The sequence below is a fragment of the Perognathus longimembris genome, chromosome 16 (assembly GCF_023159225.1).
Source record: "Perognathus longimembris pacificus isolate PPM17 chromosome 16, ASM2315922v1, whole genome shotgun sequence".
Taxonomy (NCBI): Eukaryota; Metazoa; Chordata; class Mammalia; order Rodentia; family Heteromyidae; genus Perognathus; species Perognathus longimembris.
Genome location: NC_063176.1, coordinates 23,768,868 through 23,789,023, shown reverse-complemented (window position 1 = coordinate 23,789,023; position 20,156 = coordinate 23,768,868). Strand labels below are relative to the sequence as shown.

General features: G+C 37.0%; 1 protein-coding gene across 2 annotated transcripts in view; it reads left to right on the top strand.

The window, feature by feature from the left end:
* Mrpl1 (mitochondrial ribosomal protein L1) overlaps positions 1-18,885 on the top strand; it is a 57,945-nt gene extending 39,060 nt beyond the window's left edge. The window contains exons 8-9 of one of the 2 annotated variants that reach the window (XM_048364277.1): positions 14,233-14,314; positions 18,663-18,885. In XM_048364277.1, coding sequence (XP_048220234.1) covers positions 14,233-14,314; positions 18,663-18,835 — 255 coding nt within the window. In that variant the 3' untranslated portion in view covers positions 18,836-18,885. The remainder of the gene's footprint in view (positions 1-14,232; positions 14,315-18,662) is intronic. The other variant, XM_048364278.1, reaches the window with a different exon arrangement.
* Positions 18,886-20,156: the final 1,271 nt, after the last annotated feature.

Here is a 20,156-nt window from a genome sequence, read left to right as displayed (position 1 = left end):
ATGTAAGGAGACCTATAGCACTTGGTGTTTGAAGACAAGATACATTTTAAAGTACTAGTGCCTTTTGTATTGGCCTGGTTGGTTTTGGGCAAACAAAGAATACTTGGGAACCAAAGACTCTTCTAAGCTGAATTAAATCTACTTTATTTTATTTTCAATATATTCAGTAGCTAAGAATCTGCATAGGTCTGCATAGAGTGTAAGAAACCGTGTACTTTATTCATGTGTTCAACCTACTGTAGTGATTTAAGACATAGGCTCTAAATCAGAGTGCGTGGATCTTTGAGGGGCAAGTATTTTATCTAGGTGAAAGAAAAAGTTAATCTGTTTAAGGGGAATCTTTTTGAATACTACTTAGGTATTGTAGTGGAAAATTAATAAAGTGGATTTCAGATTCATACTGACATGGTTTAAATCCTCTTTTCATAAGCTCACCACTTTGCTTTCTGAGCCTTTGTTTCCCTGTTCCCCATTTCCCTCATAACTAAAGTGATAGTAATTAGTATTACCTTGATTAGAGAAAATTTGTCACAGTCTACTTCTGGTTCAGATGAAGTAACATGGCCATAAAGCATTGAGTAGTATCCTGATACCAAAGCTAGAGAATATTGCCAAAAAAAAAAACCACCCCAAAACAGAGGGACGAGGTAACAAACAGTACAAGAAATGTATCCAGTGCCTAACATATGAAACTAACCTCTCTACACATCAGTTTGTTAATAAAAACTTAAAAAAAAACCCAAAACAAAACCCAGGTAAATTAAGGGTCATCATTTTTATTTCAAGACAATATAAAAGAGTGGGTGATCAGTATTAATTCAGCTGTGTTTAAAGGAACTAAATACCAGTGACCCATGATAAAAAGTTAATTTTCTCCCAAGTTGAACTAGTAGGCAGCTCAGAGTTGCTTTGATTTTCAGAGTTGCGTAAGGATCATGCATGGTTTCTTCCTTTTTGTTACTTGCCATGTCCAATACTCTTCTGGTCTATATTCTTGAAATTTTTTGTCTGTCAGGTCTGACTCACAATCTGAGTAAAAGATACAAAGCTTTACTTTGGTGGAGCTTCAAATGGTTCAAGCAGCTGAACCACTGTTGTGTTCTTGCAACTTTGTCCCTATGCCCAGTCCAGACTTTAGTCACTTCCTTGGTACTGAGTGTAGTATCTGAGGATGGTAGCCATGTGCCCATCTAAACTTTTTTTTGTTTTCTTTTTTATTGCTAGGACTTGAATTCGGGGCCTGAGTGCTATCCCTGTGCTTTTGTGCTCAAGGCTGGCACTCTTATCACTTGAGTCACAGTCCCACTTCCAGCTTTTTTTTTTTTTTTTTTTTTTTTTAGTAGTTAGTGTATTGGAGGCAAGAGTCTCACAGACTGTCCTGTTGGGGCTAGCTTTGAACTGTGATACTCAGATCTCAGCCTTCTGAGTAGCTAGGATTATGAATGTGAGCCAGTGCCTGGTGTTGCAAAAGTTTTGGTGGGCTGGACCACTGGTGGCTCACAATTGAGATCTGAGTATTGTGATTCAAAGACAGTCCAGGTAAGAGAGTCTAGGAGACTCTTATCTCAATAAGCTACCAAAAAGCCAGAGTGGAGCTATGGTTCAAGTGGTAGAGTGCTAGTCTTGAGCAAAAAAGCTCAATGCTTAGGCCCTGAGTTCAATGGCACAGAAAAAAAGAAATAACAGTTAAGGTCTTACTACAACTGAGCAGGAACTAAGATACCTAAAAGAATAAGAACATAAAAAGTAAGAATTTTTTTTTATTTCTGAAATTGCTGTATGCCTAAGTCCTGAAAGAGTACAAAAGAATTCAATAATTGTCAAATGAATTAGTTAAGTGAGTAAATATGCATAAACAAAATCTGTAAATTGAAGGTCAATTAGAAATCCTAAAAGTCATTTAATATAAATCATAAATCAAAGGAAAAATGTCTTGTTTTATATATTCCTTCCAATCAAATTATCTTTGTGGATAATGCAACTGAAGTAATAATTGTACTTGCTAGAACTTAACAGTATGAAAGTCAGAATCAAGAATCTTGTCATTATAGAAATGCTCAGCTAGTTCTATTTTATTGGTGTTACATAAGAAAATTAAATTGTATACATATTGAAGCATAAATTTGTCAGACTTTGAAGTACTATTCAAAGGATGACTTAGTATTTTATAATATACCAAAAAATCTGTTTTTATGTTAGTTGTGAGACTCAGAACATGCTTTGTTTTTTCCTTACAGAGTAAGTTCAGCCTGGTCTTCCAGAACATTTCAGAGTGTAAATAAGGCTATTAGCATTCTTGATTGATTCTCTTGACTTATGCTTCATTATAAGATGAAAGTTCTTTCTAATTTTCTGTCAGTATTGACTATCCCATTTCACAGAGGCATACATAGTACCTTTATATTTGTGAAGTGTTTTCTTTTTATCTCCTCCCTCCCTTTCTCCTATACTGTCTTTCTTCTCTCCTCTGTCTTCCTTTTTCTTTCTCCTTTTTTTTTGTCTCTCACTTTGTGAATGTTGACTGCCTCACATACTTAACAATCACGATAACATTGTAGATAACAGGAGATCAAAGAGGTCAGTTGCAGAAAATGATCAGAGTAATAAAATAATGGTATATTAGAGCTGGTGATAAGAAGCATTTATTATTAAGAGGGCATGGATAGTTATTTAAATTAAAGGAAAACTTGGAATGTATTTGTGCATACATTTAAGTGACTGTATTATTTACTACCATAATAAATTAAATATCTCTCATAAGAGCTTATACATGTCTTGAAGTAGCAAGTAGCTACTTTTATGTCTGAATCCAGTTAAGTGGAACCTCATATAGTTTTATAGTTTGTTTTCTTTTTTGTCGGTTGTGGGTCTTCATATAGTTTTATAGTTTGTTTTCTTTTTTGTCGGTTGTGGGTCTTCATATAGTTTTATAGTTTGTTTTCTTTTTTGTCGGTTGTGGGTCTTGTACTCAGGGCCTAGGTACTCTCTCTGAGCTTTTCTACTTAAGGCTAGTGTTCTACCACTTTGAGCCACAGCATCACTTCCAGGTGTCTGGTGTTTAGTTAGGCTTTCCTGCCTGGGCTGGCTTCGAATCACTGTCCTCAGAGCTCAGCTGCCTGAGTAGCAATACAGTACCTGGCTGTTTTATGGTTTTTATTTCCTTATTTATTTATTACTGGTACTGGAACTTGGACTTAGGGCCTTGAGCTCTTGCGTAGATCTTTCATCAAGGCTAGCACTCTACCACTTGAGCCACACTTCCATTTCCTGCTTTTTGCTAGTTGATTCGAGATAAGCATCTCTTTTCTCAGTCTCCTGAGTAGCTAATAGCTAGTAGCATGAGCCATGAACACCCAGCTAGTGGGTTTTAGATACTGATATTCAAATCAATTCTGACTGAAGTCTTTGGGATTATGAAAGTACAAAAAGATTGAGGTTAAAACTAGGTTTGCATTGGTAGTGTCCTCTAGATCCTTTAAGGGTGCTTTGTGCTATGAAGTCTACTTAGTTTCAGGGCATTTTTTTTTTTATTATTATCACACTGAATTACAGGGAGGTTACAGTTTCATACCTTAGGCATTGGATATATTTCTTGTACTGTTTGTTACCTCGTCCCTCGTTCCCCCTCCCCCCTCCCCCTTTCCCTTCCCCTCCCCCCATGAATTGTTCAGTTCATTTACACCACACAGTTTTGCAAGTATTCAGGGCATTTTTAAAAATAGGGGCTTTTTCTATAAAAATAAGCAACTTGGTAGAATTTTCCACACTACAAAAATAGCCTTTAGAAAAATGGCCTTTAGGGACTGGGGATATGGCCTAGTGGCAAGAGTGCTTGCCTCATATACATGAGGCCCTGGGTTCGATTCCCCAGCACCACATATACAGAAAATGGCCAGAAGTGGCTCTGTGGCTCAAGTGGCAGAGTGCTAGCCTTGAGCAAGAAGCCAGGGACAGTGCTCAGGCCCTGAGTCCAAGGCCCAGGACTGGCAAAAAAAAAAAAAAAAAAAAAGTCCTTTAGTGCAAGACTGCTGTATTTGTAATCAATACTTTTCCAGGGCTAATCTTTAATTTCAAAGAAATTCTTTTCAAGTGTACATTTAAACACAAGTAAAGATTTAAAAAATTTTAAAGAATGAAACCACAAGTCTTAACATTTTATCTTCATTTCATCTTAGAGCATTAGGTATTTATGGGCTCATAGCTCTTTTCAAAAGAAAATCTAAAGAGGAGTTAACTCAGTTCAAAACATTTCAGGTAAGGTATTCTAATGAAACATCAAATATTGCTTGGAATCTGTTGCTTCAGAAAGTTGCAACTCTAGTTAGGCTGTGTCTCCCACAAAGGAAAATTGTTCAGCATCAGAGAAAATAGGCAGCAGGCTGTGAACACCTGGACTTGATATTTTTTTTTTTGAGTAAGTACTTCATGCACAAATGCAGAAAATAATGGGTTTTGCTTAAAAAATAAAAACCACATTCTTCTGTTGTGTTCCAAACAAACTTTCTTTCTCGCCTGTTTTTGCTTTTCTTCCCTCTTTACATTCCTTCTTTTCCATCCCATGATGTACTAATTTAGTTTAGTAGTACACTAAAACTAGTAAAAATCTTTTATAGTGATCCTGAAAGGGTGCACACCTGTTTTAATACTCCCCCTATTAGAAAGCACACCCCAAAGCTGATATGGATGCCCACTGGAAGCCGGCAACTTCTTAATAAACCCCAAAGTCCTTGTCCTGGAAAGCTTTGCTTTCTATTTGGGAATATGGATCATATTTATTTAAGAGAGTTTTGTTAGGTGTCAGAATCGAGGTAGGGTGACTGTTTTAGACAGGTTTGGTCAGGAAAGTCCTTTCTATATTGATGCTGAAATGGAAGCCAAAAGATAAGGGGAACAAATGGTCCTTAGCTAGCTAGGGAAAAAATGTTTTGAGGGAAAGTGAGCAATAAGTACAAAGGCACTGAGGAAGAAGAGTACTTGAGGTATTCTAGAATTGGGATATTTGTTTCTCTTTTCTGGGTGGTAGAATTAGCCTTGAGGAAGAACATACTCAAACACTTTGAGAACAGAATGTATTCAGTATGCAGAGTTTATCATGGACAAGAACTATTTTGGCATAGGAGATAATTGAATCATATATGTTTTTGGCACTATATTCCTGAATAAGTTGGACATAACATGAGTATCGACTTGTTTTTATTTTAATAGAAAAGTCTTTTGTGGCTACAGTGGACTCCAAGATTTTCTGAACTTTTTCAAATTGTATGCAGAACATTTGTATATATCCATTCACATATTTTTCTTCAGTACAATTGGATGTTTGTTTGTGTGTTTAAGGTTTCATGACTCATTTACTGAGTCATTTATTTGTTGAGTGCCTACTGTAGGTCAGGCACATATATAGGCACATATATATTCATCAACAAGACAGACAACAGTTTTCTGTCTTCATGGAATAGACGTGTATAGTATATATCAGGTGACTGACTAGGATGATTAAAACATAGGGTCTCTAGATAGCAGGTGTGCCATATCTTGAGGAAAGACAAGTTGATCAGAGAGATTAAATGAATACATGTAAACTAAATGTTGAGAAGCTTCCTTTATTTCCTATTATTCTTTGCTACCAAATAGCCAGCCAGGCTACATTTTCTAGTCAGGGAAGACTAGAAGAGTTTTAATTCAAGAGTAGTAATAAGGAGCTGGGAATGTGGCCTAGTGGCAAGCGTGCTTGCCTCGTATACATGAAGCCCTCGGTTTGATTCCCCAGCACCACATATATAGAAGTGGCGCTATGGCTCAAGTGGTAGAATGCTAGCCTTGAGTAAAAAGAAGCCAGCGACAGTGCTCAGGCCCTGAGTCCAAGGTCCTGGACTGTCCCTCCTCCCCCCAAAAAAACAGTAGTAATAATACTAAAGCATTTGAGCTAGCTTTACATTTTTTTCTTTTGAGCATTCCATATATGGATATAAGATAGCTCTTTATTTCCAGTACTCTGTAAGAGTTGACATTAAAAATAATTGTTATGATTTAGTTTAGTTTTTGATACTTGTGTTTAGGTTTTCTTTTTGTTTCCTTTTAATAACTTTTTGAAGTTTTCCTTTTCCATTTTCTTGAGGCTTTTTTCTTTATTTTCTCCTTTCTGATCAGAAAGACAAAAAATGGAATTAAAAACTTATGTAAAAATTAATATGAACTGTCTCAAAGAATAGTTTTTCAATGATGTACAACTTAATTCTAATTACCGAATAATAAAAATCATGCCTCTTAATAAACAAATGAGTTGTTTATATTAAAATGTTTTAACATATTTTAACATGCATTTGTAAAGGTTGAATTGTTTTTCTGTAATCTTCATTCACTGTCATGAAAAATTTAAGTATACATGATACAGTTTGTGAATTTTTACTAATTTCAAACTAATAGCATCAGTTAATTTATTATGAAGCATTGATTCCCTAGGAGCCAATATAGTTTTACTTTTCCCATTTGTTTTCTTATATCACAGGACAGGTTCCTCTTGAGTATGCTATTAAATCAAGTTAAGTCAATAACAGGATAAAATATTGTTAAGAAAATACTTCTATCTTACTTTAAAACTTTACTTTTGCTTTTCTTGAAAAACATTGCTAAATTTTTATTCATTTATAATTGGAGCAAAAAATCTTGAATTGGGAGAGTTAAAATTAGTAGCTATGATTAAAATTATAAGGAACACCATTTTAAAATACATTCTGTAAGTGCCTTTATATACTTGGGTACTTTGACATTAAGTTGTCATAACATGGAAGTAAAAACAACTTTGGAAACTTGTAAACAATATGGTACTGATAAATCAAAGCTTACCCATCCTTTCCCAACTTCCTTTTTTATAGTGCTGAGGATCAGTCCCAGAGCCATACATATGCCAGTCAAATACTCTACCACTGAGCTACAAGCTCCTAGCACTATTTATTTTCTTTCTTTCTTTTTCTGCCAGTCCTGGGGCTTGAACTCTGGACCTCTTCATGCTCAAGGCTAGCATTCTACCACTTGAGCCACAGCACCACTTCCGTCATTTTCTGAGTAATATTTTGGAGATAAGACTGTCATGGACTTTTCTGCATAGGCCAACTTCAAACCGTGATCCTCAGATCTCAGCATCCTGAATAAGTTTGTTATCTAAAAAGGAAGAAAAATGTCAACATAAATCTGCACTTACACCAAATGATAACAAGATATAAATTAACTGACGTGTTTCCTGTTGAGTTGAAAATATAAATTTGGAGCTTTGAACTACTTAATATAGATTCAGGAATTTTAATGTTCTATTCAATTCTTTGATGTTCTATTCAATTCTTTTTAATGTTGTAGACATGGTCTATTCATAGATGTCACTCACTAAGAAGTATACTTTGCTTATGTCATAGTGAGCTGTTTTGAGGCAAGAATATTGTTAGTCTGGCAACTGATAAAAACTAAAGTGTAAGCTAAAGTATATAAGTAGTAAAATCTTGTGTCAAAATCAGTATGTTGGTTTTAGCGAACATATTAGAGCAGGACAACTGAATATGTAGGAGTTCAGTTGAACAATAAGATGTGGATAGTATAGGATCTCCAATTTGCAGATTTATTTTAGAGCAACTGAGTGTTTTATTTGAAATAGTGGCTAGCAAGAAATATTGTTTAAATCATGAGACATAATCAACAGATGGGTAAGAGGTGACAGTCCCTTGGTCATGCATCACTGCTACTTCCCTTTTCCTTATTATTTTCATATAATGATTAACTTTTCTGTTGCATATTCTCATTGTGCTACACTGAACTCTGTCATGAATGAAGGAATTATAAAGAAGAGAAAATAAACTAAAATGTAAATAAAGGAAGTTGGTTGGAGGACCTAGGGCTAAAAACTAATATTCAGTAGAATCTGTTATGTGCCATTGGTGTTTTATTGAAAGAATTATATTCATTGCAGTATTTTAGGTTATATTGTTTCGGTGCCTCTTCTTTTTTTCTTTTTTTTTGCCAATGTTCTTACTAGAATACTAAAATGCTAGAATAAAAGAGCTTGTTATCATTTCTGCTTTTCTTTGTTTTTTTTTTTTTTTTGCCAGTCCTGGGGCTTGAACTCAGGGCCTGAGTACTGTCCCTGGCTTCTTTTTGCTCAAGGCTAGCACTCTACTACTTGAGCTACAGCACAACTTCTGGCTTTTTCTATATATGTGGTGCTAAGGAATTGAATCCAGGGCTTCATGTATATGAGCTGAGCACTTTACCACTAGGCCATATTCCCATCCCCCATTTCTACTTTTCTTGTACTGACAAAAAATTAGTTGATTCTCCTCTTTTATCTGATATAGATAAACCCATACCATTTGAGACATGTGTAACTTTTCTTATTAATCCATTGTAGTAACTCAAAATGTAGTGATCATTGATTGATAGAACATATGATTTAAAAAATATAAACAGGGGTTGGGAATATAGCCTACTGTTAAGAGTGCTTGCCTTGTACACATGAAGCCCTGGGTTTGATTCCTCAGCACCACATATATAGAAAAAGCCAAAAGGGGCACTGTGGCTCAAGTGGTGAGAGTGCTAGCCTTGAGCAAAAAGAGGCCAGGGACAGTGCTTAGGCCCTGAGTTCAAGCCCCAGGACTGGCAAAAAAAAAAAAAATACACATACATATGTAAATGTAGCATAACATGTAAAAAGGGATTAAATGATGCTTTTGGGGATCTGCCAACTCCTGTTTTTAGCTATCGAATTGATAATTAGTAGTTGTCAGCATAGTGCATACAAAACTCACATTTGCACATATAGCTGAACATAGATTTTTGTAGTACCAGCGAAGTATTACTTAGCTCAGGTGTGTGGTACACTGAAGTGTCTAAAATCTGAAGTGTTTGTTTTTTCAGATTTTGGGATATTCGCATAAAGTTTACCAAATGAGCTTCTTTAATCTAAAAATCAGAAATGCTCCAAAATCTGAGTTTCTTTGTTTTTTTTTTTTTTTTTTTTGCCAGTTCTGAGGCTTGGACTCAGGGCCTGAGCACTGTCCCTGGTTTCTTTTTGCTCAAGGCTAGCACTCTGCCACTTGAGCCACAGTGCCACTTCTGGACTTTTCTATATATGTGGTGCTGAGGAATAGAACCCAGGACTTCATGTATATGAGGCAAGCACTCTTGCCACTAGGCCATATTCCCAGCCCCCCAAATCTGAGACTTCTAAAGCATCATGTTGGAAATCAAAAACGTTCACCTTTTGGAGCATTTGGACTTGGGATTTTCAAATTAGAGATGCTCAACCTATAAACCTATTTGATAATAATTATAATAATTATGTATTTTTTGGTCAGTCCTGGGGCTTGAATTCAGGGCCTGAGCATTGTCCCTGGCTTCTTTTTGCTGAAGGCTAGCACTCTACCTCTTAAGCCACAGCACCACTTCTGGCTTTTTCTGTTTATGTGGTGCTGATAAATTGAACCCAGAGCTTTGTGCGTGCTAGGCAACCACTCTACCACTAAGCCACATTCCCAGTCCCAATTTTTGGGGAGAGTCAGTCGTGGGTCTTGAACTCTGGGCCAAGGTGCTATTCCTGAGCTCTTCAGCTCAAGGCTAGTATTGTAACACTTTGATTCATAGTGCCACTCCTAGATTTCTGGTAGTTAATTGGAGATAAGAGTCTCACACACCGATTTTTGTTCCCTGGCTGTCTTTGGACTGTGATCCTCAGATTTCAGACTCCTGAGTATCTAGGCTTACAGGCATGAGCCACTGGCTCCTAGCTTGATCATTTAAAAGGTAATAAGACCCTTTTTTTTTTTGCAGGTGAATTGATTAAAAAAATTCCTAGTGTAGCTAGACTACACTACACTATGAAATACTACAGTAATACAAAAATATGAATTGTGGATAGACACAACTAGCTAGATAAATATGACTCAAAAGCATAGACATAAAAAGAAAGGAAGACAAGTTGATTTCATTAAGATTTAAACATCTTTGCTTCAAAGGATACTGTGAGCAATATGAAGGAGAAATATTACAAACTACATATGTATATATTCACAACTGGTATATAGGGAACTTTTGCAGCTCAATAATAAAAAGCAACTTAATTTTAAACATGAGAAAAACATCAGAACCCACATGTCTCTAAAGGAGATATATAAATAGCCAATAAGCAAATGAAAAGATAAGCACAGGGTGATTGCTGTCCACACATGTACAGCTTTGTGTCAGTGCATATGCACTTAAGCTTAGTCACCTGCAGCCATGAATCTTCCCCACATATAATGAGCTACTGCATGGTCTACCAGATCTACCTTGTTCTCATATTATAGTGCTGGTCCCTTGCCCTAGAAGACTACCTTTGGCCTTCAGAACTCTTTTATAGTCCTTTGTTTTTTTATATACAAAACTCCTTTCATACTCAGCTTAAATAGTACATGTTTTTGAGTGAAGGCCTTCTTGTCAAAGTTAGCCTCTTCTTAGTGCCCGCATGGTACTTTCCACCTAATGGCCTCAGTCACTGCTTATTTCAGTGAGTAGATTGTGAGCTCCTTTGAGGGCAGTGTTTGTCATTTTCCTTATCTTTCTAGTTCCCAGCATGTTGCTTGACAGATTGGGGCCTAGGTAAATTTGCTAAATTGAGTGGTGTTAACATCTAAAAGGGGGCTGGGAATATGGCCTAGTGGCAAGAGTGCTTGCCTTGTATACAAGAGCCCTAGGTTCGATTCTTCAGCACCACATATGTAGAAAAGGTCAGAAGTGGCACTGTGGCTCAAGTTGGCAGAGTGCTAGCCTTGAGCAAAAAGAAGCCAGGGACAGTGCTCAGGTCCTGAGTTCAAGCCCTAGGACTGGCAAAAACAACAACAACAACAAAAAAAAAACATCTAAACGTATGATAGGCTTTCTCTCTTTCCTTTTGAGTAAAAGTTCTTTTCCTTTGAGGGTCTCACATAATCTCTCCTTTTTCTACCCACTAGTTTACAACAAACTCATTTGTGTTTTTCAGAGAAATATTAACTTCATTTTTTGTAAGGGTCATCAGTAGGTTGCAGCTGCATCACAAGGTAGCAAGTGGTGGTAGGAGAGTTAACGTCATTGTTCACCTTGAGAGTTTGTACTCATGGCTGCCATACTACTTTTTACCGTACATTTGCTCCTGGATAAGTTTTCTGGATCTTAGCTTCTTTTAATTGTGACTAAGGGATAATAAGGATATTTATTTCATAGTTCTTCATAGTTCTGGGGAGAAAAGACACAGAATGAAAATATACAGATGCTTAGAGCGGTCTCAAAGTAAATACCCAATAAATGGAGTTGTATAATTTATCATTGTTGTTATCACTACTTAATTTTCTTTAGGAGAACTGCAGATGGCCATTCCTTTTATCAGTTTAGACTACTAGGAGTCATTTAGGTTAAATGTGTTGGCCAACTTGCCAAAAATGCCTGTGTCTGCTGAGCTCACGTTCTCGAATCTTAAGAGTATTGCATTTGGAAGGGGTATTAGAGATCAGGGAGTTGCGAAAGTGCTCATCCACAGCAGCAATCCTCTGCAGTATCCAGTTAGTTAGAGATGATCAGTCATGTAAGGATTATCAGGACATTACAGTGACAGAAGCTGGCCACTTTAGAAGGAATATGTATGGTGTAGGAATCATTTGTATGCACTTTGCCTTAAGTTATATTCTGTATAAAATGCACGAATCATTTTTTTCCACAGTGTATTTATTCCATAGTCCTCCAAAGTGTTTGAACAAACTTGTCCTGGTACTCAAAGTGTGACTTAATCGTTTTCTACAGGAATCATTCTTCTTTCTTTACTTTTATTTTTTTAAATCAAAGAATCCCTGAAATCCTTGAAAGCATAGGATATTTATTCTTTTAATATGCTTGTGTGCATTTTTCTGGAACAAGATTTCATGACCTAAAATCTCTCTTGGACATGTTCACGACAATATTTTTGCCTTGAGATAAAATATAACATGTTTTTCGCAGGGACCAAAAGAAAAATGCGAGAAGAATGATTGATTTTTTTTTTTAGTTTTTTCATAATCATAAGAATTTTGTTGAATACAATCCTTAGGAATTGTATAGACGTGAGAATCTGAGAATTAAAGCAAAAAGGTAGCTATTTTTTCCTGAAGTAGACAAGCACTAACCTTAAATAGTACTGCCTTTATTATCTACTCAGATATGGTACTTCATGGAGTTCGGTGTTCTCTCTGCAGTTGAGAATCTGTTAGGATACAGATCTGTTAGGATACAGGATCTGTTAGGATCTGTCTATGGCAGAGGGCAGAAAGGCCCTGGATTTAATCCCCAGTCTTGTCTTCCATCTCCTACCTTCCATTCCTACCTGTTCCCACCAAAAAACAAAACGAAACAAGTCACTGGAGGAACCCTAATAATGGAAGTTGTATGGGTAATGGTTTACATTTCTAAAGTATATATTGTTGTTTTGGCCTACCATGGGAAAAGTAATGTAGGACTACAGATATTAGTAATAAAATTCTGAGTTTAATATGATGTGTTATAACAATATAAGTGATAAAATATGTTGGACATGAAGCTTTTTTTCCTGTTTAAAACTTAATGTTGGCATAGGTCTTTATCAAAGGGTAAAGGAACTTGTGAGAACTGTGGTGGTCACTGCAGTTGCTAATAGAGAAGGACAGTTAGAGGTAAAATGAAGAATTGTACTGAGAGGTGGTGTAGATGCCTTTTGCCTTTTCATTTTTAGCATAAAGTGTGCAAGGTGCTTTCTGTCCTCTATTGCAACTTAAGGTCTCAAATCTGTAAACTTAATAAAGTGCACTTAGCACAGCTTTGATTTAATTAACTAATTAGCTTATGATTTTGCTTATTTTGGCTAATGCTGGGCTTTGAACTCAGGGCCTCATACTTGGTAGGCAAGTGCCTTGCCCTATCCTTTGAACCATGTCCCCAGCTGTACTTTGACTTTGTTCCCTCTGAAAACGTCCACCTGTGGAGTGGCATAGATGAGAAAATACAGTTTTTTTAAAATTTCTTTCATTTTTTGCCAGTTATGCTATTAAAAGTTGTATTGAATTTTTAGAAATTCATTCTTTTGGCAGAGTTCAAAATTCTCTAAACATTTACATGAAATAGAATTAAATTTAGTAGGAGGGAAGGGGGTATGAGGGACAAGGTAACAAACAGTACAAGAAATGTATCCAATGCCCAACGTATGAAACTGTAACCTCTCTGTACATCAGTTTGATAATAAAAATTTGAAAAAAAAAAGAATTAAATTTAGTATATTTAAGAAGACTAACATTCACTGAATTTAGTTAACAAACAGCAGGACTTTTAAAAAAGAATTTAATTAAGGTTTGGGTATTTTTTATGAATAGGACTTGATTTGATCACCATATATTTACTTCATATTTCTTTCTAAATTGCAATATAATTGGTATTGCCTAGAGTATTTGAAAATTTTGAATTTTTTTTGTTTTTATTTTGGTTGGTGATGGGGCTTGAACTTAGGGCCTGGGTGCTATCCCTGAGGTCTTCTGCTCAAGGCTAGCACTCTACCACTTTGAGCCATAGCTGCACTTTGGTTTTTTGAGTGGTTAATTGGAGATAAGAGTTTCACAGGGACTTTTCTGCCTGGGCTGGCTTTGAACCTTGATCCTTAGATCTCAGCCTCCTGAGTAGTTAGAAATACAGGCGTGAGCTACTGGCACCCAGTGAAGAATTAGAATATTAGCATAGCATACTGAAATTCTCTCTGTGATATATGTATTGTCTGAATGCATTTAGTCAAGTTGCTTTATTTTGTACCCAAGAAAGCATTAATTTCTAAATGTTTTCTTAGTTTCCTTTATTAGTAACTCGCCAAACACTTTAACAGAAAAGGTACCACTAATACATTGGAGTGGATATACGTTGGAGTGGTTTGTATATCCAAGATTTGCTTTGGGGCAAATACTTAGGAATCAGGGAACTTCAAGTGGAAAGACTTTAAAGCACTCTGATATAATATGTTCTTCAAGGTAATGAAATCTTGACATGTAAAGCCAGGTAAATGTAGCATTACAAAGGATGAGTTAAAGAGTTTTTCTTTCTTTTTATAGTTGAGTCTCTTAAAAAATATTGCATCAAGTGAATATTTGAAAAGCAATATGAAGAATATGAAGAATAAATACTTAATGCAGTTCCCAAACTGCATTTCTTGTTACTTTTATCACTAATGTTATACATTTCCGTTTCTTTCAGTTGGACATGACGAGTGACCAGATAACTGCCAATCTGAGAACAGTTATTAATGAAGTCAGTAAGCATAGAGCATTGAATTTGGGTAAGTGACTTGCAGATGTAGATTACCCGTTAGCTCCAAATAATATAAAATATTAAGAAAACAAGTTAACATACAAGTACAGTAGTAGCAATATATCCAAGAAGTAAATAAATAAAATTTAATTATCTCAAGGATTTCTACTTAGTTTTTTTTAAATGAGTTGTAGTTTTTAATTCTGAGCTTTCTAAATTCCCACATTATTCTAGTCATTAACACTAAAGAAGATTTATTTGCAAGAAAGTTGATTACTTTAGAATAAGAACTAAAATCACTCATGAAATTATATTTTAAAGCCAGATCATTGACTTTGTCCCAGACACTAGCAGCTGGCTTTCTTCTTTTAAAAAAGTTATTTATTTTTATTATAAAGGTGACGTACAGAGGGGTTACAGTCACATAATGAGTACATTTCTTTTTTGAACAATGTTATCTCTTCCTTTTCTCCCAGTTTTTCCTCCCACCTCCACCCCCTACAAGTTATATAGTTATTTTGTTGTATTCCGAGAGCAAGAATAATCCACAGAAACACAACTTAAGGTGGGAAGGGGTTTTATTTACAAAGGGATTTTATTTATAACCTAAACCCCACAACCAGAGCAGCCTTCCATCTCCAAATGCTAGCCTGCGACTACTTTGTCCTGGGCTAGCTACCCAGAACCCAGACCTGAGACCTGTCCTCACTTGAACTCTGAACCTCCACACCTTAATCTCCAACCACCTCAGCCTCCAAACCTCCAAACCTTCAGAGGAGCAAACTTCCTTCCTATAGGCCTCGCCTCTCTTCAGGCTTTAGCCTCCTCACAGGCTTTATGCTTCTCAGCAGGTCTCAGACTCCAGACTCCTCCTCAGGCCTCAGCCTCCGGACTCCCCTTCAGGCTTCAGGCTTCAAACTCCCCCTCAGGCCTCGGGCTCTCCGCTCTGTTCCTCTGTCCACTCTCCTCAGGCCTCTAGCTCTCAGCAAGCCTTTGGCTCTGAAGGCCTTGGCTCTCTTCCAGCCCAGAGCTGGGCCGTTCTGGCCTCCATTCTCTGCAGGCCCCGGGGCTCAGGCTTCCTCCATCCACAGGCCCAGGGTTCAGGCTCTCATGTCCGCAGGCCATAGTATCTAGTAAGAATCACTACTGCATTTTTTCACCCTTTGCCCCACCATTTCTGTGCTCCCCTTTAAACTCCCCAAAACAGATAAACTTAAATATTAGACAAAAAGCACAGAGATTAAAAACAGTGACAAGAGTTAAAAAAAAAAAAGAAGCAAAATAACTTAAAGCCTCTGGTTTTCATGTCTTGGAGTTCATTTTGATAAACATCATTTTATATGATCATATGCCCATAGCTATTGAGACTTTGTGATCCTCTCCAAAGAATATCCTCCTTTGGTCTTATTGTGTGAATGTTTATAGAGTTCCGTTTAATTTATCATGTCCAAGTGTAATTTTTTTTGTCTTTTATTACCCATTGTGTTGACTTGTAGATTTGTAGGCACATTCTAATTACTATAAATGAGGGAAATTTTTCCAAGTTTTCCCATTTCCTCCTAAATGGTGCAATATGATTCTTTCTGATGGAAGCATAGAATTCCATTTTGTGTATATATATATATATATATATATATATATATATATATATATATACACAACATATTTTCTTGATCCATTTGTCCACTGAGGGGCATCTGAGTTGGTCCCATATCTTGGTTATGGTAAATAATGCTGCAATGAACATGATTGTGCTGGTAGCTTTAGTGTGGTCTTGTCTGTGGTCTCTTGGATAAATGCCCAAGAGTGGGATTGCTGGGTCATAGAGAAGCTCTATGTTTAGTCTTTTGAGGAACCTCCATACTGCTTTCCAGAGTGGTTGAACAGGTTTACATTCCCACCAGTACTATATAGTAGTGTTTGCTTTTGGCCACATCTTCACTGGCATCCGTTATTGTTAGTTTCCTTGATATGGCCATTCTAACTGGGGTGAAGTGGAGTGTAATAACCAGCAGGGCTGTGTCACTGTCACAGACTGTAGGAGGGGGCGTGTCATTAGGCTGCATCAGGAGTGAGGGAGGGGCAGCCTAGGAAGTCCCACCCCACACCACCAGGGTGGCAGTTCTACGTGGTCCGGCAATTGGAGGGGGCAGGCTTCAGAGGCCCTGAGTGTACATATAGGCTGCCTGTCTAGAAAGAAAGGAGGGAGGAGAGAGAAGCTGACAGTGCCTGCTGGTGGGGTGGAGCAGAGCAGAGCAGAGAAAAGCAGGCAGAGAGCGGAGCTGAGCTGAGAGGAGCCTGAGGCCTGTGAGAAAGTTTGAAGCCTGAGGCCTGTGGAGAGTCTTAAGGGCTGTAGAGAAGCCTAAGGCTTGTGGGGAGGCTTGAAGCTTGGGGCCTGAGGAGAGGTGAGGCCTGCAGGAAGGAAGCTTGCTCCTCTGGAGGTTTAGAGGTTTGGAGGTTTGGAGGCTGAGGTAGTTGGAGGTTAAAGAGTAGAGGTTCAGAGGTCAGGTCAGTTCAGTTCTGGCTTCTGGGTAACTAGCCAGGACAAGGTAGTCTCAGGCTAGCATTTGGAGGTGGAGGGCTGCTCTGCTTCTGGGTTTTAGGTTGTAAATAAACTCCTTTGTAAATAAAACCCCTTCCTACCTTATGTTGTGCCTCTGTGGATTATTCTTGCTCTTGGAATACAACAGGAATCTCAATGTTGTTTTGATTTGCATTTCTTTTATGGTCAGAGATGGTGAACATTTCATTTCTTCATATGTCTATTGGCCATTGTTACTACTTCTTCTGGAAAGTCTCTGTTTACGTCTTTAGCCCATTTATTAATTAGGTTGTTGATTCTTTTAGGTTTAATTTTTTCAGCTCTTAAGTATATTTTAGATATGAAGCCCTTGTCTGATGCATAGCTAGTAAAGATCTTCCATTTCTGTGGGCTTTCTTGCTAGCTATGTCCTCTTAACTGGATTTCTTCATCTTATTTTAGAGAAAAGACTTTTTTTGTCAAGGTCAGGAGAATCACCCTACCCCCTTTTTGTGTGTATGTGTTGGTATTCAAACTCAGGCTTTACATTCTCACTAAGCTTTTGACCTCAACACTAATACTCTGACTGGTAGGGCATATTTCCAGTTCCTCCTTTTTTGCTGATTAATTAAAGATAAGAGCCTCTTGGATTTATCTGCCTGGCTTCCTCAGATTTCAGCCTCCTGAGTAGCTGGATTATAGGGGTGAGACACCACTGCTTGCCTAGACAATCATTTCTTATAAGAACAGAGAAACAGACATGATCAAGATATGCAAACAATATAATAGGCTAGATTACAAGCTAGGCCAATGCCTTTATTATACATTATGTACCATTCAAATTCTTTCTTCAGACCAACTATACTGTGAATGGTTGTCTTCTCACTTATGGACTTACCAGAATAGAATTTTTGTCAGGCTTAGTTTTATAATAATGAAGCTATTTTTCTTCTCCTTAGGAATTTAAAACACTGTTGGTTAAGTAACTCATTTATTTTATTTTATTCAGTATATGGTCGTAGCTTGTAGTCAGTGTGTGTGGATGACTTCTTACATTACATGGATCCTGCGAGATGCAAGGAGTGGTGAGCAGAAAGTCCTCTAAGCAGAACAGCTATTCTCTTTTTTTGACATTTTAAATAAAATCTTCCATTTTCAATGAATACTTATGAGCAGCTCTTAATTTTTAGAGAATTTTACCAGCTTTTTTTTTTTTGGCCAGTCCTGGGCCTTGAACTCAGGGCCTCGGCACTATCCCTGGCTTCTTTTTGCTCAAGGCTAGCTAGCACTCTGACACTTGAGCCACAGCGCCACTTCTGGCCGTTTTCTATATATGTGGTGCTGAGGAATCGAACCCAAGGCTTCATGTATACGAAGCTGTATACGAGACAAGCACTCTTGCCACTAGGCCATATTCCCATCCCCTTTACCAGCTTTTTGATAATCCAAAAGTACCTTCTGTGTTGACTGTTTTATGTAAATATTAAAATTAATAAATATTTAAACAAAAACATTTAAATGTACATTTTAAATATTAACATGTAAAAGTTAAATATTTAAACACTTAAATTTAAATATTTTAAGTATTTCTGTCAAATGTAAATATCACCACCTGCTCTACTGTTAACTGTGCAATAAAATGAATTCTAGTTGATTGTCTTCTGGGAGAAGGAAATGGATTATTCGTGAGTGTGCAATTTCAAGGATGAACCTCTAGTCCAGCTAATTTATTTTCTACTCTGGAGATGGAATTCTCTTCCCTTTGTTATAACCTAAAGTATTAGTTTGGCATATGTTTGTATTTACCCCTCAGAAATCTGGAGTAAGCAGAGTTGCCTCTTGTCTTTGTTCTCAGGTCCCTTTGTGGTTCGTGCTTTCCTTCGTAGTTCAACGAGTGAAGGCCTGCTGCTGAAGATGGACCGCTTGTTGCCTAAAGAAGCTGAAGCTGAAGAAAAGGACAAAGAGCCTGAAGAAGTTGAAGCTGAAGAAAGTGACGAAGAGCTGGATGCTGATGGCTCACCCCCATAATCTTAGTTATTCAGGAAGCTGAGTTATGAGGATGGCTGTTCATAGTCAGCCTGGGCAGCAAAGTCTGTGAGACTTTTATCTTCAATTAACCACCAGAAAAACAAAAGCAGAATTGTGGCTCAAAGCAGTAGAGCACTAGCCTTGAGCCGAAAAGCTCAGGGACAGGGCCCAGGCCCTGAGTTGAAGCCCCACAACCAACAACAACAACAAAAGGGACAAAGAAGTTGCCTGTAAGAGCTGATATTTGAAATTCTTTTTCAGTGGACTAAGAAGGAACAGATAAAATTATAAAACAATTATTTCTATATTTGCGGTCTTGTGATTTCTTCACCATACCATGTGAAAGTGAATTCTAACATTGAAAGTTTTCCATTTCAAAATTAAGAAAAAAAAATTCTCTATGACTGAATTTCTCTTAAATCCTGCCATGACTTCTTTTCAGCATCCAGATTTTACATATATATAGAATATAGACCCAGTGGCTGTTTCTAGCTTAGTGACTTTCTCTTGGGAGCAATAGCATCTGAGAATATAGTAGCACCATAGTTCCCATAAGGCAAATGGCATTGTTTTAAAGAAAAACATGCATAAGATGTTATTTTAAGGAATTCTGAATCCATTTGTGATAACTTGAATAAAGAAAATATACATTAAAAAGGTAATATCTTTTAGGAATCAATTTATAATGATAATATTTGTACATTTTATAATTTTTTAAAAAAAATCATGCTTCTAAATGCATGTGAGACCCTACGTGTAGTACTTTCATATTTGTGCTGATTTGATCCTGGATTCCTTTGCTAATGAATGTAATAGGTGTTTGGTGTCTGTGAAACATCCCATGAGGAAGCTAGAAAACCTGTTAATGGATGAAGAATGAGGCTAATAAGGTGTCTTCTAGCAAGATTGTTAACAGACTAGATTGATCTTTAAGTGTTTAGTGGTATGTGAAAGATAAAGAAAGGTACAAATAATTTTGACATGTAATTGCCAATTGTCCTTCCTTGCGAATAGTTTATTATAAGACTATCTCTGCTTTTTTATGGAGTGTTTAAATGCTTTTCTTTCACAAAGTAATAGGGTAAATTAGTTGGTATAGTTTTAATAGCCTTGATTTGTAAGGAACATTTAGAAAGCTGCGTGTATGCCTCCCAAATTGATTTTGAAATTTTAGTTGTCTGGGAAGTCCAAGTAACTGAGAACATCCACTGTCCCCTAGGAAGCTTTTGTTCCCATTGGAAAATTAAATTAGGGACTGTTTACCAAATATAGCAGTACCATCGCTATAAAACAGTAACAGCACTTCCCTGTGAGTGAGTAC